The sequence below is a fragment of the Electrona antarctica genome, assembly GCF_951216825.1.
Source record: "Electrona antarctica genome assembly, chromosome: 16".
Classification (NCBI taxonomy): domain Eukaryota; kingdom Metazoa; phylum Chordata; class Actinopteri; order Myctophiformes; family Myctophidae; genus Electrona; species Electrona antarctica.
Window position 1 is genome coordinate 29,768,656 of NC_136797.1, and position 19,588 is coordinate 29,788,243.

General features: G+C 44.2%; 1 protein-coding gene across 1 annotated transcript in view; it reads right to left on the reverse strand.

Moving 5' to 3' along the window:
• ror2 (receptor tyrosine kinase-like orphan receptor 2) overlaps window positions 1–13,095 on the reverse strand; it is a 33,366-nt gene extending 20,271 nt beyond the window's left edge. The window contains exon 1 of the mRNA XM_079523978.1: window positions 12,961–13,095. Within this exon, the coding sequence (XP_079380104.1) occupies window positions 12,961–13,036 (76 nt within the window). The 5' untranslated portion in view covers window positions 13,037–13,095. The remainder of the gene's footprint in view (window positions 1–12,960) is intronic.
• Between the last annotated feature and the right edge of the window lie 6,493 nt (window positions 13,096–19,588).

Here is a 19,588-nt window from a genome sequence, read left to right on the forward strand (position 1 = left end):
TCAACAGCACTGGCCCATGGACAGCCTGTACCTTCTTCAATCACTTGATTTGTCTCACATATTAGTTATCATTATTACTAGTTATACTATTACTGTCTGTCCCTTGCCTATGCCTGTGTTGATTGTCAGTTGTGTTCATCAACTCCATCACCTCTCCCCCTCTCATGGCAGAAATTGACAATATATAAAGTCATATAACTCAATACAACCAACTTTGATGAGGCAGTATCGCTTTGTTTTGAAAATATAAGCTATACTTCATAGCGCTTATATAAAATATAAGCTATACTTCATAGCGCTTATATAAAATATAAGATATACTTCATAGCACTGATATAAAAGCTCACGTCACGTCTTCCGTTCTCTGTGTGCGCGACACCTTTTACAGGATGTAGCACAAATTAGGCTTGATGGGCTGCAGCTGCGCGATCACGAACAACTCTGGTACCATAGAGCGCTTTCTTCGGTCTTATGACAGCGACTGTAGGTGTGGTTTTGAGGACAACTGCTTTGAATTGCTATAATTGTTTACACTCAACAGAAACCAAGGATTAAATATTTCAAGGGCGAGAGATCACAAAAAAGTCCTTTAAGCATTTTTCCTCCACACTGGGTGAAAAACAGCATCTGAAAGTTGATGGTGCATTGAGTGCAATGACCAAATTTCCACTGCATCTGATGATCGGTGGGGTTCATGTGGTGCCGGCCTGCACGCGCACGCTGGTTCTTATCAGTGTGACGTTGTCTGTTAAGGCATCTATATAGACCTTCAGTTCCTAGACGCTGATACACTGTGCTGTTTGACTTCTAGTGTGTTCCTCTAGTTTATTGTATTACAAAGCTCAATGTGTTCTATGTGCTATAGTCATTTAAATTGTGGTACACTTATTGACCTGCCTCTGCCTCAGCCTCTCTATTGTGTGTGTTTGGGTCCACCATGCTCTGCTGCTCTGTCATATTTGTACTTAACTTGTGTAAGAAAAACGTCCTTCTGCACACCTACAGTGGACAGGTGTGTCGGATAACTGGAACTAGAGAAGTAGAGAAAAAAGGATCCCGTACACTGTCTTCACTGCAAGTTCTTACAAATCAATGCATTGCTGTATCGAAGTTTAGAACATTTCCACAATAAAACAAAATGTCAAATAGTGAAATAGCTGATCTACAAAGCTAAAAACTGTTTAGTATCTCTGATCAAGAGTAGTGCATTGTTAGCTTCAATTGAAGCTAACAATGCACTACACAAAGGTTAATCACCTAAATCAGTAGTTCTCAAACATATTCATGACAACTTGCCAAGGACCCCCAAAATGATATGTATTTGACCACATATGTATTTTTTTAGAAGCACTGACACTGTTCTAAACCAGTATTCCAACTCCAAACTAAGAGTTTTCTGAAAACTGTATGTTGCTATATAGGATATAGCTAAAATCTAAAATGACACAATGCTTTCCAGGTTTTATGCAGAATGTCCTGTTTCGCAAGTTTTCAAAACGTGTCACCATTACTGTAACGTTTTCAAATAATCGTAGCGGAGTAGCCTTACAACAATATTTCCCTCTGAGATGTGGAGTAGAAGCAAAGCATTGAAACATGAACACCTCAGTGCCTCAAAACGAGGTTAGCGGACACAATATGATAGGTGTCTGGGTGCTCCATAGCGGTCGCACCACTTGCCCATACTGGAGCTCAGGAAGAGGCACACAAGAGATGGATTGTACATTCAGCCCAGCGCCGCTACAGCTCCACATATACACAGTTGACTTTTCACTAAGCCCTCCCTTACATGTAACATAAACCTAATGCAAACACAAAGAAGCTATAACATGCCCTGTGACATCATGCAACAGCCATGATGGATTGTACTTCATTAATGAACAGTAGGCGCTCTGTGCAACAGTATGACTCTATCCAATTAGTCCCAAAAGATACAGAAACCAGCAGAACCAATAACCACACTGGATCTTGGCTCGTGTATGTTAATAGAATGATCGAGCGGAGCGCGCTTTGTTTCTTATTCTTATATATCAAGAAATCGACACAAGTTTGAAATAATTGTGAGTGATATCGATTTGTACAACTCTATAACCGATCCGTGATGGTTGAGCTGCACAATATTGCTAAACACAAGAAAACATTACGTGTTTAATTGGGCTTTCCTACAACTGCGGTGAAACAACAACACCACGGACGCTCTTGGATTATCTCCTCCGCCACAACGTGCCCAGCACGGACAAAACACGGTCAGTGGCCAAAGACACATTGATGTCTGACTTTGTTCAAAATGTACGCTGTACATGTGTGTGTCTCTCACTCGGACACATGATATTCAAGGAGAAACAACAACATTTGCATATGATTCACGTTTCTTTGTCAGGATGAACCCCTCGAGGTGTAGGCCTACCGTCTCGTTTTCATGGGGGTCGCAACTTACAGAGTCGTTACATGTATACAGACTACAGAGTACACCAAAACAAATCATATACTGTACACTGTACAATGTACATACATGATAGACAAAACTAAAAACACATACAATAACCATGTGCGAAGCTTAAAAAACATCACAGCCTTGCACATGCCCATGCCTATCTATATGTCTGTCTGTCTGTCTGAATTGAACTCGATGAAGAAAGGGGTATAATGGTTATAATGTCGGATTGCGGCTGGTGCGCTTGGAGTTACCGGTAGTCGGAGCGTTAAAGTGAGAGTGAATGGACGGTCAGGTCGGTGCATTACATTCCTCCAGGTTTCTCTCTCTCCATCATGAAAGAAGCCTTTGAGAGACAACCCAGTGTACAGAGAGAGAGAGAGAGAGAGAGAGAGAGGCCAGGGTGCTGCATGGGCCCCCCACTCCACCCCTGTCTCTCTATGTGACCCCGTGGTGCACAGTGGACCAGCAGAGTGTTCCGCCTGTCTCTCTATGTGACCCCGTGGTGCACAGTGGACCAGCAGAGTGTTCAGCCTGTCTCTCTATGTGACCCCGTGGTGCACAGTGGACCAGCAGAGTGTTCAGCCTGTTTCTCTATGTGACCCCGTGGTGCACAGTGGACCAGGTGCACAGTGGACCAGCAGAGTGTTCCGCCTGTCTCTCTATGTGACCCCGTGGTGCACAGTGGACCAGCAGAGTGTTCAGCCTGTCTCTCTATGTGACCCCGTGGTGCACAGTGGACCAGCAGAGTGTTCAGCCTGTCTCTCTATGTGACCCCGTGGTGCACAGTGGACCAGCAGAGTGTTCAGCCTGTCTCTCTATGTGACCCCGTGGTGCACAGTGGACCAGCAGAGTGTTCAGCCTGTCTCTCTATGTTGTGACCCTGTGGTGCACAGTGGACCAGGTGCACAGTGGACCAGCAGAGTGTTCCGCCTGGAACGGTTCCCGTCTCTCTTGTGACCCTCTGTACACACTAGGCTGCCTGCAAGGTGTCCATTGCACTGCTAAACATCAGCGGTGGAAAGTAACTAAGTACATTTACTCAGGTACGGTACGAGTAGAGACAGGCAGGCAGGCAGACAGACAGACAGACAGACAGACAGACAGACAGACAGACAGACAGACAGACAGACAGACAGACAGACAGACAGACAGACAGACAGACAGACAGACAGACAGACAGACAGACAGACAGACAGACAGACAGACAGAGAAAAGGGAAGAGGGAAGAGGGAAGAGGGAGAGACACGTTGCTTTGGCAATGTAAACGTATGTTTTCTCATGCCAATAAAGCCCCTTTGAATTTAATTGACAGAGAGAGAAAGAGAGAGAGAGACAGAGACAGACAGACAGACAGACAGACAGACAGACAGACAGACAGACAGACAGACAGACAGACAGACAGATGGGTTACCAGATTGGAGAGAACCAAGTGGACACACATAGCCCCTGGCTGTCCCCTCCTTAAAAACAAGAAATTACACAGTCATATCATATACTAGCCGCAGACGCCTGTCTTTTGAAAAGGTTTAATCTGCAACACAGTTTTATAATAGCCCTATAGTGTGGGTCCCTGCTTGATCTCTCGCTCTCTCAGCTAAGGGGTCCTTTAACTGTTTTTAAAATATAGCAGATCTACAAGCTCACGTGTGTGTGTGTGTGTGTGTGTGTGTGTGTGTGTGTGTGTGTGTGTGTGTGTGTGTGAGTGTGCGTGCGTGCGTGCGTGCGTGCGTGCGTGCGTGCGTGCGTGCGTGCGTGCGTGCGTACGTACAGTAGGCCTATATACAAGAATTTTGCCTGCTTATTATAAAAAAGCCATATGCGATGATATGTATGCCTTTTATAGTTGGTTGAAAACTAATGAAAAGCTAATGGAAGCCCAGTAGAAATACTCCAATAGCATTCCAGGCATTAGAGCAGGAATAGAGGCTCTTTACAGACCCAACGGTATGTTTAAATGTTCCCATATGCTTAGAGTGTGACATGACTATATTATTAGCTTCTATGTTACCTTTAATGTACAGGAGCGTGGGCAGAAGTACTCGGATTATTAAATAAATGTAGCACAATGTAGAAATAAAGGTAAAAGTGCTGCAATTCAAACTTTTACTTGAGTGAAAGTACAAACATAATTGGTATCTAAATGTACTTAACATACCCAAAATGAAAGTAGTCATTTTCCAAAATGTGCCATATGTCCCAAGTTCTTTCAGGCATATCTACGAGCTCACAACGTAAACAACGTAAACAAAACCATCTGTACATTGAAACTATAGGATAGCAGCCAGGTAATCAATGAACGTGGCATGTGTCCACATAACATGCTATCTAATTTACATTTAAACCTTTGCATAAGGGGTGCAGTACTTAGTTTAGACAGTTTTTGGTTTAGACTAGTCATTAGTTCTACAACTACAACCTATCTCAAACCCTCACCCTAAACCTAACCTCCCACGGGGCAGCACACCTAAACCTAACCTTAACCCATGTCTAACCAATGACTAGTCTAAACTAAGTCCCTTGCATAAGACCAGCGCCGTCACTACGTATATGCGCAATACGCACTGCGAGTAGGGCAACACGCCGAGGGGTCCAACAAAATGTGCCTAAAAGTGCCAAGCCAAACCGTTTTCTCCACGGCTCTGCCACGTAATAACGCACACCCATGTGTGCGTGACAGTGCGTCCTCACAAACGGCGAAAGTAGCTGATATGCATGAGATAACGCAGCGCTGTCGTCGGGGGGGGGGGGGGGGGGGGGGGGGGGCAGCACAACTAATATGCGAGTAGGGCAACCAAATCAACAGCGACATCACTGCCTAAGACTGCATTGTCGTCAAGGCCAGGGCTAGTGCTACGGCCTATAAGGTGGAGTCTGAAGAGGTGAGTCTTCAGATTACAGCGTGAAATTGCGAGAAAAAAAAACACGCACACAGAGACAGGATTTAACCACTTACTCCTATATTTCATGCTTTGGCTATTTAAAATTGAAGATAAGCTCATGGCGTGCCGCAGCTCATATGTTGTGAGCTTGTAGATCTGCAATTTGTGATTTTATTTGTTTTCATTGTGAACATTCATGAAAGAAAGGGACAATTATTATTATTTTTAATTAAACTGCACATACTTGGAATTATTTTTTTAGTTACTGACAAACACAGAGATAGACAGAGACAGACATTCTTAAATGGGAGGGGGGGGGTCAGAATGATACGTAAATTGGAACAAGGGTTTGAGTCCGTGGAAAATATAACATCAACCGCAGAAACGAGCCAGTTGGTCACCTTGACACAAAATGAAATACTTGGGGACATACGTATGCAGTACAATACGTATGCAGTACAGTACGCGTGCAGCGCTCTATCTATCACATGGAACCAAGTCCTGGCCTTTGTTTAGGGAGGCAGATTAGAAGCAGATTGCAGAAGGTGGGGTGTGAGTCTTCATTACATCTCGACACTGCAACAGTAACACATTTGTTTCACACATGTTGGCAGCAGACATGGAGAGAGGGAAACGTTGATATGTCCTGTGTGGATGGATGCAGATTGTGTTTCTTGGACTACCAGCACAGTAACGTATGAACAGTGGTGCCCCCAGAATGCTATGTATTTGGCCACGGAATCCCCCATCTGAAAATGTTTGTGCCAGGGACTCCCAGAAGCAAAACTTTGTGTTAAAAAAGCAAGAAAATATATATAAAGTACTTATTATTCAGATGTTTTCAAGTGCATACAAATCTTTTGAATATAGCAAGAGATGCGATCTACACATCTACAAGATGAGCTTGTAGATCGGCTATTGTCAAATGGCAGAAATTAAGTGGTTAATGTATGTTTTGTAATAATGAAAATCTACAAATTAAATAGAAACTAAGGTTGTCAAATAAAATGTAGTGCAGTAGGTGTACAATATTTGGATCCGAGATGTAGTGGAGTAGAAGTAAAAGGCAAGTAAATCGACTCTATGGGAGCCAACCCAGGGCAAAGCCAGGAGGGGAAAGAAGCGTACCACCTATATAGACGTGCTGCAGCGCGACAGCTTGGCTAACAACAACTGCAGAGCTCAATAACCTGATGTTGGAAATTGTGGAGGGCAGCGGTCCAGGAATCCCGAGTTGGTGTTGGCTAGACCTCACTCTCGCAGCAACTAACTAGTAGTAAAAGTATCTGGAAATTGGAAATATTCCAGTGAAGTAATAGCACCTCAAAAGGTTGAGGTACTTGAGTAAATATACTTACTAACTGTCCACCACTGCCCCTGGGGGGTCCCCAGATGAGTAAATGTACTTACTAACTGTCCACCACTGCCCCTGGGGGGTCCCCAGATGAGTAAATGTACTTACTAACTGTCCACCACTGCCCCTGGGGGGTCCCCAGATGAGTAAATGTACTTACTAACTGTCCACCACTGCCCCTGGGGGGTCCCCAGATGAGTAAATGTACTTACTAACTGTCCACCACTGCCCCTGGGGGGTCCCCAGATCCAACCACTGAGTAAATGTACTTACTAACTGTCCACCACTGCCCCTGGGGGGTCCTCAGATCCTACCACTGAGTAAATGTACTTACTAACTGTCCACCACTGCCCCTGGGGGGTCCCCAGATCCAAACACTGAGTAAATGTACTTACTAACTGTCCACCACTGCCCCTGGGGGGTCCTCAGATCCAACCACTGATTTAGAAGAGGTAGAGTGACCCATTTATCAGCCCATCATGTGTCCTGACTTTGAAAGACTTTCAACCTGGCATTCCTCCCTATTTCAGGCTGAGAGATGAGATAAGATAAGAAGACTTGTGTTGATCCCTCGGGGGGAAATGCGGTTGCCAAAGGCAGCACAGCAGTTAAGGATACATTTACAGGGAAAGTAAAAGTACTGTAGATACAGAGATGGAAATCTCTTCCCGTGCAGGTACAGCCCCTTTTCCTTTTTTTGAGGGGCGCTAGCCCCTCCTATAGGTTTAATGTTTGTTTGTTTTAAAAACGCCATTGACAATGAAGATAAATTAATGTTTGTTTTGTCCCTAACACAAACATTAAATCCCATTAACAATAAAGAGAATTTAATGTTTGCTTTGACACCGTTTGTTTTACATCATCATTACATCACCTAATCATAGCAACATGAGTTAGACTTTGATATAGAGTTAGATTAATAGAGGTTACACGCAAAACATACCTGTATGTATTAAGTTTGAGTCGTTGTATGTGGTATTGTCTCCACCAGAGAGCTCCAGACTTCCCTCTCCAGAGCAACATTAGTGACTTCCTCCTGGGGGATCCCGAGACGTTCCAAGGCCAGTGAGTCGATGTGTTTCCTCCAACTGCGCCTTGGTCTGCCCCGAGGTCTCCTCCCAGTGGAACCTGTCCCGAGGACCTCCCTAGGGAGACACCCGAGAGGCATCCTAACCAGATGCCCGAACCACCTAAGCTGGCTCCTTTCCAGGCGAAGAAGCAGCGACTCTACTTCGAGTCTCTCTCGTGTGACTGAACTTCTCACCCTATAGGACTTAAGTGGTTAAATCCTGTCTCTGTGTGCATGTTTTTCACCTACCATACCAAACTCCACACAGAAAGGCCCTTTCGCCAACCCCACCTAGGGTATGGGCGCTGATGACGCAGAGGAGAGAACACGCCCTCAACGCTCACAGAATCCCTGGCAGGAATCAAAACCAGGACCTTCTATCTGTGAGGCGGCTGTGCCACAGTGCCCCGTTTGAATCCAACATGTTGATAGAAAAGATAAGCCATCTATGAAAACGTTTAATCCCAGTTTTATACAACATGTAGTGGTGGTCCCTGCTTCATCTCTCTCTCAGCCCTTAAGCCCCATTTCAGAAATTGCAGATCCACAAGCTTGCAAAATCAGCTATTTCGCTCATTTTTAAATGTTTTGTCTTATAACATGCACAGAATAGTGCAGCCATGGTTGAAACTGTTTTAGATAATTATTTCATCAGCCAGAAAGTCAGAGAATGTATAATGACAATAGACTCTGAAGTCAAGACAAAAAAAAGAAAAAAATAAATACATGCCATCTCCGTTTTACTTCCCATATCTGCATGAAGTAGGTGCCTTTTTAGCCCCATAGTCATTTACCTAAATATTGAGCGGTGGTGAGTAAAAACAGAGAGAAGGGCTGGGGCGGTGGTTTGCTCTTCACCGCGGCTCGTGACGTCATGTTGTAGTCACCTCACCACCGAAAATCCAGACTATAAATAACGCTTAAGACTGAGGTTAGCAACCTACGTGGCCGGTTAAGACTGAGGTTAGGGTTAGGGTAAGAGTTTGGTGTTAGTACTCGGTCGGACTAACGGGAGGTCGGAAACAATTACATGTTACCCGCGGCCCGCGGGATCTAGCACCAGTACGATCGCAAGATCTGCCGCCGCCCACTTAGGAGACCAACTGTATATCAATTATATCTTTCTAAATAAACCACATTTTACTGTAGTCCTAATGTCTTCAGAGAGAGGCATAACCTCTTTCGTGTTTCAGTTCATTTTCCCATAGCTTAGTTTGATACTTTGATTGGCTAAGCGGCAAATTTAAACATGATGAAACACAGGTGAGCCAATGAAACAAAGCTATGGTGAGGAAAATGAACTGGAACAGGAAACAGGTGTGTACATGCCACCTTCTAAAAGCCCAGGACTACAGTTATGCACAGCTAGCCTATATTCAGAGTGATCATAGGTTTCTCTCTCCCCTCCTTCTGTATTTAATCCAAATCTAACAACTACCATCTTCTCGTGTGTCAGAGATCTCTGGCACCAACCAAATCTTTTCAATCTCAAAGGCTGTGGCTTCATGCGTATCAATTCGGGGACGGGGGGAGGGGGCTTGACATACAATTGTTTGCGAAGCACTGACGTAAACAAACACACAAGTAGTGGGGGGACATTGCGTTCCCGTCTACATCTGTCTGTCTTGTCCACTCCCATAATGCAGTGGGATCATTTGGCCTCACTTTAGTCACCGTTGTCAACCTTCCCGGAGTGTTATAGTGAACAAAGAGCCTTCACCTGCAGCTCAGCTGGTGTGAGGGGGAGTTCCATGATGAAAGGACCTTCGTAAAAAAAACCAAAATGTTTGTCAACTCCTTCTAAAATCTCCCCGGTGGAACCATGCACGTCAACAAAGCGACAGCAGAGTCTTTTACACCCAGCTCTCTCCTCCACCAGGCCTGTCTGTCACCGGCTGGCAATTTACAAAGACATAAATAATGTGATTGTGAAACTGACTGACTGGCCTGCATGGCCTCGGGGCTGAAGCTGCTTCCATGTGGTTGAGTGTAGCCTACAAATTCTTAGTATCAGACAACATCCTTTACAACAAGCACATGTGTGTAAGTAGGCTAGAACTAAAACACTCTTTCAGGGAGAAACTGGCTAGAACTAAAACATTCTTTCAGGGAGAAACTGGAATCAAGCGATGGTGGCAGTATAGTTTTTTTTTTTAACTTAAACCATTAAGACCTGAGGGCCGATTCTAATGTCAAATAAATGTAGTGGAGTAAAATATGTGTGCCTCAGATTTAGCCGAGTAGAAGTAAAAAGCATTGAAAAATGTAAATACTTAAGTTAGGTGAAAATAAATGTAAATAAGTCAGGTGAAAGTACTGTCTAAAACTATGCAGTCTCTGTCTGGTGGAAACCATACGTCCTACTTGTTCGTTACTTTCAGGATTCAAATTAAGAAAGTAGCCGATCTACAAGCTTAAAACGCCCCACTTCGCACCGCGCTTAGAGCTGGTGGATCTTCTACTTTTGAGTGACACTGTAGTATGATCAAGTAGGGCACTAATTCACAAAAAAACACAAAAAGTTAAAATATGGAGATAAACGCTTTCTGCCTGACAGCGACGATATACGTAAGCAAATGTACCTAGTTACTTCCCACCAGTGGGACGAAGCCTATACTTCGTAGGGACAGGGTGTGAACGCCAGGCCATACAATGTATAAAAGGACAGTAAAGTTTACTACCAAGTTGCTCCAGTGAGCAGCCTGGCCATAAACGCAGACAGACACAGATTCCATTCCTGTGGAAGAGAAAAAGAACCAGAAAGAAGGGACTCCATTCTTTAGACTAGGGGAGACAACAGCCATTGTTGTTGTCATGAGAGTTGATTAGCGTGTCAATGGCATGACTTATCATCAGCTGGCCTGGCTGGGACAGCTTTTGATAAAATGGAGAGCACATAGGGAGGGAGTCTGTCCCCGTGGAGAGACCCTACACCAGTGGTTCTCAACCCTTTCAGGCTGCGGGCCGCTCAAAAATGATTATATTTGAACTGGGGGGGGACCCCCCACGGCCCCACCCGGACAAGCACTTGGAGTTGTTAGGAGTTGAGGGATAAGGGATTACACTTTGTTTGACTCGGTTCAGCAGATGCAAATTGTGAAAATAGCCAAACTAAGAGCTTTGTAGATTGGCTATTTTCAAATTCGTTGCCTCTTTCTTGGGGAATATTTGACAATCTGTTTTTGTTTTGCTATTTTCGTATTCATACAATGATATTTGGTATGGATACTAGTTGCAGTTTCTTTCCAACAAGTGTGCAGAGGGCAGGCAGACCTTTTTATCAGGCTCCACTCCACAGCCAGTGATCTGTTGTTTTCCTTCCTGAAGCCAAAGACTAGCTGGGACCCTCCTTAGTCCTTATGGTCCTGCTCAAGATGATTGACCACACTTCCGAAGGGGGCTTGCTTTACTGCCATTATTATTAATAACAGCATATTATGTACCTCACATGTACTTACTCTTACTTAATAATAATGACAGTGGTTCTGAAGTATTAATGCGAGATTTCGTATTGTATTTGGCTGTGCGGACCCCCATTTGAAAATGGGACCGACATGTAATGATTTGTATTCATGATTAAATAGCCTAAATAGCCGATCTATAATCTCACAATGGCTTGTGAGCTTGTGCATTGGATTGGATACATATGTATATTCCAATGAACTATTGACCATTCAATCAAATATAAATCACACTTCAGGACACCATTCTTTCACTTTGATGTGCCAAAAATCTTTTTCGCCAATTTGATTAAAATATGATGACTGCGAGAATTTCACATGAATTCCAGTATAGCCTACTTTTATGTAGTGCCTCTTCATGCAACCTTCAACTGCAGTTTCTCAAACTACAATTATTGAATGGAATAAAAACAGATTTATTTAGTTGCCATCAGTCATAATCTAGGGCGAAATCCCTGATTGTGCAGATGATTCTGTTACATTAATAAACTATAATCAAGACATTATTTCAAACATGATCTATGCCCTTTTTAAAGAGTTTCATGCTCTAGGCTACTTCACGGTTGACTGCATGCTGCATCCATGACAATGCCTCTTCCTAAATATCAATGAAACTGCATACGATAGCAACGGCAAAACACACACACACACACACACACACACACACACACACACACACACACACACACACACACACACACACACACACACACACACACTTTCTTTTTAGAAGTAAAGTGCCAACGACTCCATGTGGGCCCATCCCCCTTGCCATGGCTTAATACCAAATGGAGCGTAGTAGACCCCGACCTCAAAACAGGAAACCTCCTTGTCCGTCACCCCCATGGGGGGGGGGGGGGGGGGGGGGGGGTCCATTAATTAGCATGAGACTCAACCTCCAGCCGTTGAATAATCTAATTAACAACACGCCCAAATAGTTGCCTTATCTTAATATCTTCAGGTCTGAGATGATACCACCATACCAACAGAAAGTCACGACTTTGGTTCTGGCCTCTTGCAACCCCCCCCCCCACACACACACACACACACACACACAACGGGTCAGTGCATGGGACGGGAGTCATGGAGACTCAAGGGAGCTTTTATTTTGCGAATATAAACAGCCAAGGTTTCCGAATAGAACCAAATAACAAATAGTTCCAATGGTCTTTTTGCTCTCTCACTTAAAACATACTGACCCCCCCCCCATTTCCCTTAATATCTACAATTTCAACATCTATAAACAGGCCAAAAGGTTTCCGAAAAGACACAATCATGTGTAATAGATCCTATATAATTTCAATTGTCTTTCAACTGTTAACATAGTTGATTTACCCCCCTCTCCCAGGGGTAGACTATACGCCAAATCTCTCCACCGAAAATAATATATCCGATCTACAAGCTCACAACGCGTCCCTACGCGACGCGCTGTGAGCTTGTAGATCAGCTATTTTCACGTGGTTATTACACAAGTAAAAGAGTGCGTCGCCATGCCTGCAAGCTCTCCCTGCGTGCAAATGAAATATCCTAAGACTAAGACTAAGTGCAGATGTAGTTTCTGGTGGTGGTGGTGGGGGGGCTTGAACATCAAGCCATTTTACACACAGAAAGAACCACTTCTGCAACTACAAAGCGAAGGGCATTTTGCCCTGTTCGTATTTCTCTCAATAAACGCCAGCCGTTACATTTGAATGAAGTTTTCCGTTGAGTTTGCATCTATCAGATAAGAAGTGTGTGGATGCGATCATTGCGATGCTTACCTTGGCATCGGATATTCTGAGGCCAGGAGAAGACCGCGATGAGGAGCAGAGTTTTCAGAGCCTGGTCCACTGCCATCGCTGCTCCTGCTGCTGCGTAACGGTAGAAGTTTAGTTTACTCAACAACTCCCAGCGAGCGATCCCCGGACCATGGGATTATTATTGGTGCATTCCTGCTCTCATCTAATCCAGGGTGAGAGTTTTCGTTTTTTTTATCGGAGGAGGGGAGAAAAAAAACAACTTCAATCCGAGTCTCTTTATGTGCGCGATGGTGAGTGTGTGTGTGTGTGTGCAGTGTGCGTTGGTGCGTAATGGTAGCTGCTAGGTCCAGGCGTGTTTTCTTTCCCCGCAGTTCAGTTCACACACGACCAGTTGTAACTCCGCTCCTCTGTTGCTGCATGGAGGTGGGCTCTGGCTGCTGCTGCTGCTGCCCCGAGCTTCAAAAAACTGAAAGGAAGGAGTGAATTCCTCCACGCGCACGCACGCACACACACACACACACACACACACACACACACACACACACACACACACACACACACACACACACACACACACACACACACACACACACGCACACACACACACACACGGAGGAGTGTGTCCTGTTGTGGAAATGTGGACATGCACCATCTAGGGACAAAAGCCGTGAACGAATCAGGATGAGCCTGTCGTTCAAACAAGTAAGTTAAAAATTCTCTCCTCCCAAAAGTCCCAATTGTTGACCAATGCATGATTTGCGACTTTTTTTATTAGGAAAAAACAAACAAAAAAACATTGAAGGCAACAACAAGGCATATCATCTATTATATCCTGGTGTGATGCAAAATGTATATGCGGCTGGATCTCTATAGGCCTATAGAGTCATAGACTAAACATTGACTCTTACGAGTAAATAAATAAATAGGCTACACACATAAATAAATGCTAGTAGTATATACAGTGAGTGTAGGTCTACTGTCAGGAAACTGGCAGTAGACAGAGTATAGTCTGTCTGTCTGTCTGTCTGTCTGTCTGTCTGTCTGTCTGTCAAAATATGTTTTCTCATGCCAATAAAGCTCAATTGAATTGAATTGAATTGAATTGAATTGAATTGAATTGAATTGAATTGAATTGAATTGGATTGGATTGGATTGGATTGAATTCAATTCAATTCAATTCAATTCAATTCAATTCAATTCAATTCAATTCAATTGACCGACCGACCGACCGTCTGTCTGCGTGTGTGTGCGTGTGTGTGTAGTATTCATTTCAGATTTTATTTTGAAAAATCAACTGAACGAAAAGTACACAGATTACTATGCTGCAGTATCAAAGCACATTATAATACTCAGTAGGCCTAACAAAGTCTAAATGTTGGTAGGAGTTCCAGATCTTTTCATGGACAGGATCTCAAGGCAAAGTTGTGGTGGAGAGGGTTCGGTGAGCTAAGGGTTACTTTTTGCAGATGATGTGGTCCTGATGGCACCATCGGTCCGAGACCTTCAGCTCTCGCTGGACCGGTTCGCAGTTGAGTGTACGGCGGCTCGGATGAGGATCAGCATCTCCAAATCGGAATCATTTCTCAGCAGGAAACCGATGGATTGTACACAATGTGCAGTCAAAGTAGGGAATGAGACATTGCCCCAGTTGAAGGAGTTTAAGTATGTCTGGGTCTTGTTCATGAGTTAGGGGAGGACAGAGAAGGAGATCAGCCGGAGAATTGGAGCGGCAGGGGCGGTATTGCAGTCGCTGTACGGCACTGTTGTGACGAAAAGAGAGCTGAGTCAGAAGGCAAAGCTCTCTGTCTACCGAGCAATCTTCGCTCCTCTCACCTATGGTCACGAAGTGTGGGTCATGACCGAAAGAATAAAGTTGCGAATCTCCCTTAGAGATAGTGTGAGAAGTTCAGTCACACGAGTAGAGCCGCTGCTTCTTCGCTTGGAAAGGAGCCATATTAGGTGGTTCAGGCATCTGGTAAGGATGCCTCTGGAGCGTCTCACTATGGGTGTAAGCACACAAGTTTGGGCGTCAAGGCGCGGCAAAAAGCCGCTCGTGGCAGACGTCTCCTCCTGGTTTTTAGACAGCTGGTGGATGGAATTTAAGCTCCACCCATGCGGCAGAATGTCGCGTCGGCCAGATTCCCGGAAACGTGGCAAATGGAAGCCGCGCGCGAGCTTCATTTTCCATCCACCAGTTGTCTAAAAACCAGGAAGAGACGCCTGCCGCTCGCATGGCATCTTCGTGACGCTAAAGTGTGCAGCCTGCACTGTATAAGCACGTCCCACTGGAAGATTTTTCTAAATAAAATCCGAAATGAATGATGGAAAAAATCACTTGTTTTTTGTTTTGTGTTGTTTCTAAAACGTGCAAGACAAAAATGGATAATGGACTCATTTTACAAATTTCTAACTTTTGGCTAAAGTCTGTTTTGGAGTCAATTTCAATTTGTCATTCTGTCTATTTATCATTGTCTCGTTTTAACCGCAACCGGAAGTAATTTGCTGTATTTATGTGTGTGTGTGTGTGTGTGTGTGTGTGTGTGTGTGTGTGTGTGTGTGTGTGTGTGTGTGTGTGTGTGTGTGTGTGTGTGTGTGTGTGTGTGTGTGTGTGTGTCAAAAAAAGCAGTTCAAGTGGGTGACAATATTATCACAAGAAAAGACCAAACTCACAAATGTATACCATAGGTTCAAGGATGTAATAAAAAATGTCAACCAAAGAACAAGATTCCTGTACACCAGGGGTGCCCAAAAGGTAGATCGTGATCTACCAGTAGATCACAAAGGCTGTGCAGGTATATAACACATGACATGCCCCTAAAAATATATATAATTTAAATATAAAAATGTATTTTTGCACCGGCCACTTGAATTAAGGTGACTTGATTGATTGATTGATCGTCAGCTCAAACCCACAATGCAAGTCTTTGTTTTGTGCAAGTGTGTTGCGCAGATGTCAGTATCATTATACAGTTATATCTTTTAAAACCCTACCAGTTCCATTTCCTCCCCTGGGATGATACTGTTTTTTGGTGGGTAGATCTTATTGAGCTCGTCATTTTGAAAATAGCTCGCAAGTCAAAAAAGTGTGGGCACCCCTGCTGTACACGACTGGTCAGCAAAACAGTCAGGAGCCCCATACAAGGTTTCTTCGACTATGCATGCACGTCATGGTACCACAGCACCTCAAAGGCCCAGGCTCCAGACATCCCAAAACAAAGTGGTCAGGCTACTACTTGGCCTTACTCCCAGAACCCACCTCACACCTGCCAATTTTAATAGGCTGGAATGAATTAGGGTGTTCGACATCCAACTTGCAATGGACCTGGTCTACAAGATTCACTACACCACTAAAAAAATCATGTACCTGTCAAAATACTTCCTTAATGTCAGCAAAGTTCAACAAAGCTTGTGACGTACCGGCTTAAACAATGGGTTAAATGAATTTCACCCCTATGCCATAATGCGGAACGCCCTACTAAGAAATGTGAATCCCTTGACTCCTTCAAAAGTCAAAACTGCTCTCAAACTGGCCCTTGTAGAAAAGGTAAAGCCCCCCCCCCCTTCTCCCTCCATACTACACGTTTTTCCCTTTTTTTACTGTCTTATCTGTGATGATTTCCCTTTTTCATAGAATTCTTTAAATGTTCTGATTAATTGAAAATGGAGGACCCTGTCCCTGATGTATAGTGCCTTTTCTGGTTTTATCCTGTAGCAGTTGTATTGACCTGGACGATCGTTTTAAACTGTAGGCCTACCCATTCTACAAACTGTGAATAAAATATGTATATCAATCAATCATTAGATTTAGTGTCTGGTGGCTGGTTTGATTGCTGTTGGGGTGTTGTTTGTTTTCCGGGGGCAGTTCGTCTATTTTGGGGGAGGGGGGCTGTCTCATATGCTAATATATGCTACTTGCATGCAATGCATGATGGGTAGGCCTACAGGATTTTAATTCCCCAAAACAACGTATAGGCCTACTAGTCAAAATGTAGCACATTTCTCCCAAATTTCATCCTATGTTACAAATTACAACATGTCAACATAGTAGCCTAGTGTATTTTTGGGTGAACGTTATATTTGTTGTAATCACTAACCGTCAGTGCGACTAGTACGTCTGTGAATGGCTGTCTCCATCTCTCTGTGAACAACTCATACTTACCTGGCAGGGGAGATACCATGATCATGAAGGTGGTTCACCTAGGTTGAGGCTTGGCCATTGCACTCCGGTCGAGCTGATATACTTACGAATTCCCCAAATGTGGGAATCTCGACTGCATAATTTGTGGTAGTGGGGGACTGCGTTCGCGCTCTCCCCTGGTTAACTGTTAAAATGAACGAAAACTAAATCTGTATAGTGTATACAGTCCTATGAGTTGACTATGATGATGTCACATATCGTGTGAGGGAACGCTGCGCCCTCTTGTGGAGAAAAGGCTTGAACTGCATGCGATGTTTGGCTGTTTAGCGTAACTACAACAGGTAGGTGCTGGTGAACTGCCCAGTCCCACTCCCTCTCCGAACCTCCATTTTTCTAGTTTGATGTGATGTTTAGATTTTCTGATTTTGAATTCATACAATGTATCGCTGTACGCCCGGGGCGAGTTGGTAAAAAGGCGACCTCTCCAGTATTACTGTATTCATGAGATTTAGGGGATAATAGGCCTAAACAAGAAGTTGAAGAGATCTGATAATGATCAGATGCATGTTCATGATTTTCTTTACATTTTGGAAGTACCATATTTGTAGATCGTCTATTTTCACATCCTACTATAAATGTGCCACGTCTCTGTCTGCGTGCGTGTGTGTAATGCACGTAACTCGAGAACCGTTTGCCCCACCGACTTCAAATTCGACACACACGTTCCACACCCCCGCAGTGCAGTGCCCGGTATCGTGTCAGTCGGACCCACGGTTGTCCAGAACCACCAGACTCTGGTCAGGCTCTGCCAGTGTGCCTAATGACTCTGAGGCCAACTCCTTTCAGCTGGGTCAGGCTCTGCCAGTGGGCCTAATGAGGCCAACTCCTTTCACCTGTGCAATTTCCAGCCTCAGCCAATTAGCCAATTGAGGCACAACCAATCAGGCTCTGCCAGTGGGCCAAATTGATTGCCAAGTACACTTTCCACAGTCAGTTTGCCCACTTCTCACAGCCAGGTTGCACTCTTTCTTCGCACACAGCCCTAGAGATCTCCAGCTATGTGCTGTGTCAAATGCATCCAGGCTGACAACAAGCCATCGTTACTTCCGTTTGACAAAACAGCAACAATTAAAGGTTGGTAGTACACTTACATGTTAAACACATCTTCAACCAATATACTGACACACACTCCTAGTTCTGCTGTCCCATCTCCCGTGCACATTAATTTGCTGATTGGCCTACAGCTGAGGTGATTGACCTTTCTCACCTTGTTCTGTGAGAACAAAAGAGTTCCATTGAATGGAATGTCTGACGCGTCTCTCTCACACACGGACACACACCAGCATGATCGCTGACAGGGGAACCGTTCTTAGCAGCCATGATATATTTGCATTATGCTCTCTAGCATCACATCACAAAAAGCAGGGAACTCTGATCATTGTTTCATCATTGCAAAACGGATACACAGGTGATGAGCTTGCAGATCAGCTGTTTTCGCGGAGCCACTTGACGGTGTGTGCGTGTGTGTGTGTGTGTGTGTTGGGAGAGACGAGAGAGATTGATAAAGAGCAGGGGAGACGCGCTGCGCTCTGATCGAGACGGATATCTCAAAGGTTATTTTTTTAAATTAATTAGAAACAAATGGTCCGGATGTTCGCTCGAAAATTCCTGCCGAAGTTCGAGTCCTAAAAAAAGGGCTAAGGTACAGCCTTAACACACACACACACACACACACACACACACAGTGTTAAAAGGGTGCCATTTCTTCTTACGCCTTGGATGTCAATTCGATGATTTGAGGCATTTTGTTCCAAAAAAGTGTTTTGCAAAAATCCACCTGTTGGTGGTGCTATAACAGGCCAATGTGAAAAGGGTGGGATATATTCCTCAGCCTAGTAATAAAGTCTGTGAAAGATTTCACGTAAATTGCACGCTGCGTTCATGATTTGAGGCTTTTTGTTAAAAACACATGACTATAGAGATACTGTGTAACGATTTGTGGGATTTTTGGACAGAATCTGGAGGAGTATTATCAAAAAACGTGTTTTACAAGTCTGCCTCCTGGAACAGGCCGTTCTGCAAAATTTGGGGAAGAGGTTCATCGTTGGCATCCAGGGAGTGTGTGTACAAAATTTGGCATCAACCGGGTTAACGGTGCCGGAGATTAGCTGGTAACAGACGGACGGACGGATGCACACACACGTCCACAGACTCACACACACATGGACGGAGTGCAAAACATACTCTCTCCCCATGCCTTCGACCTGGTGGAGACAATAAAAAACTGCCATGGCTCACTGGAGTGGACTTTTCTGTTAAAACCTTTTAATACACATTTGAAGGACCACAATAAAGACTTTAAATGTTTGAAAAACAGCATGTCATGAGACCTTTAATACAATATAAGTTATACAGATTGTATAGGTAGAGTATGTTAATACAATACAGGGGCGGTTCTAGCCTGGCCCACTTGGGTGGGCAGGAAGAATATAACATACACCTGGATGTATA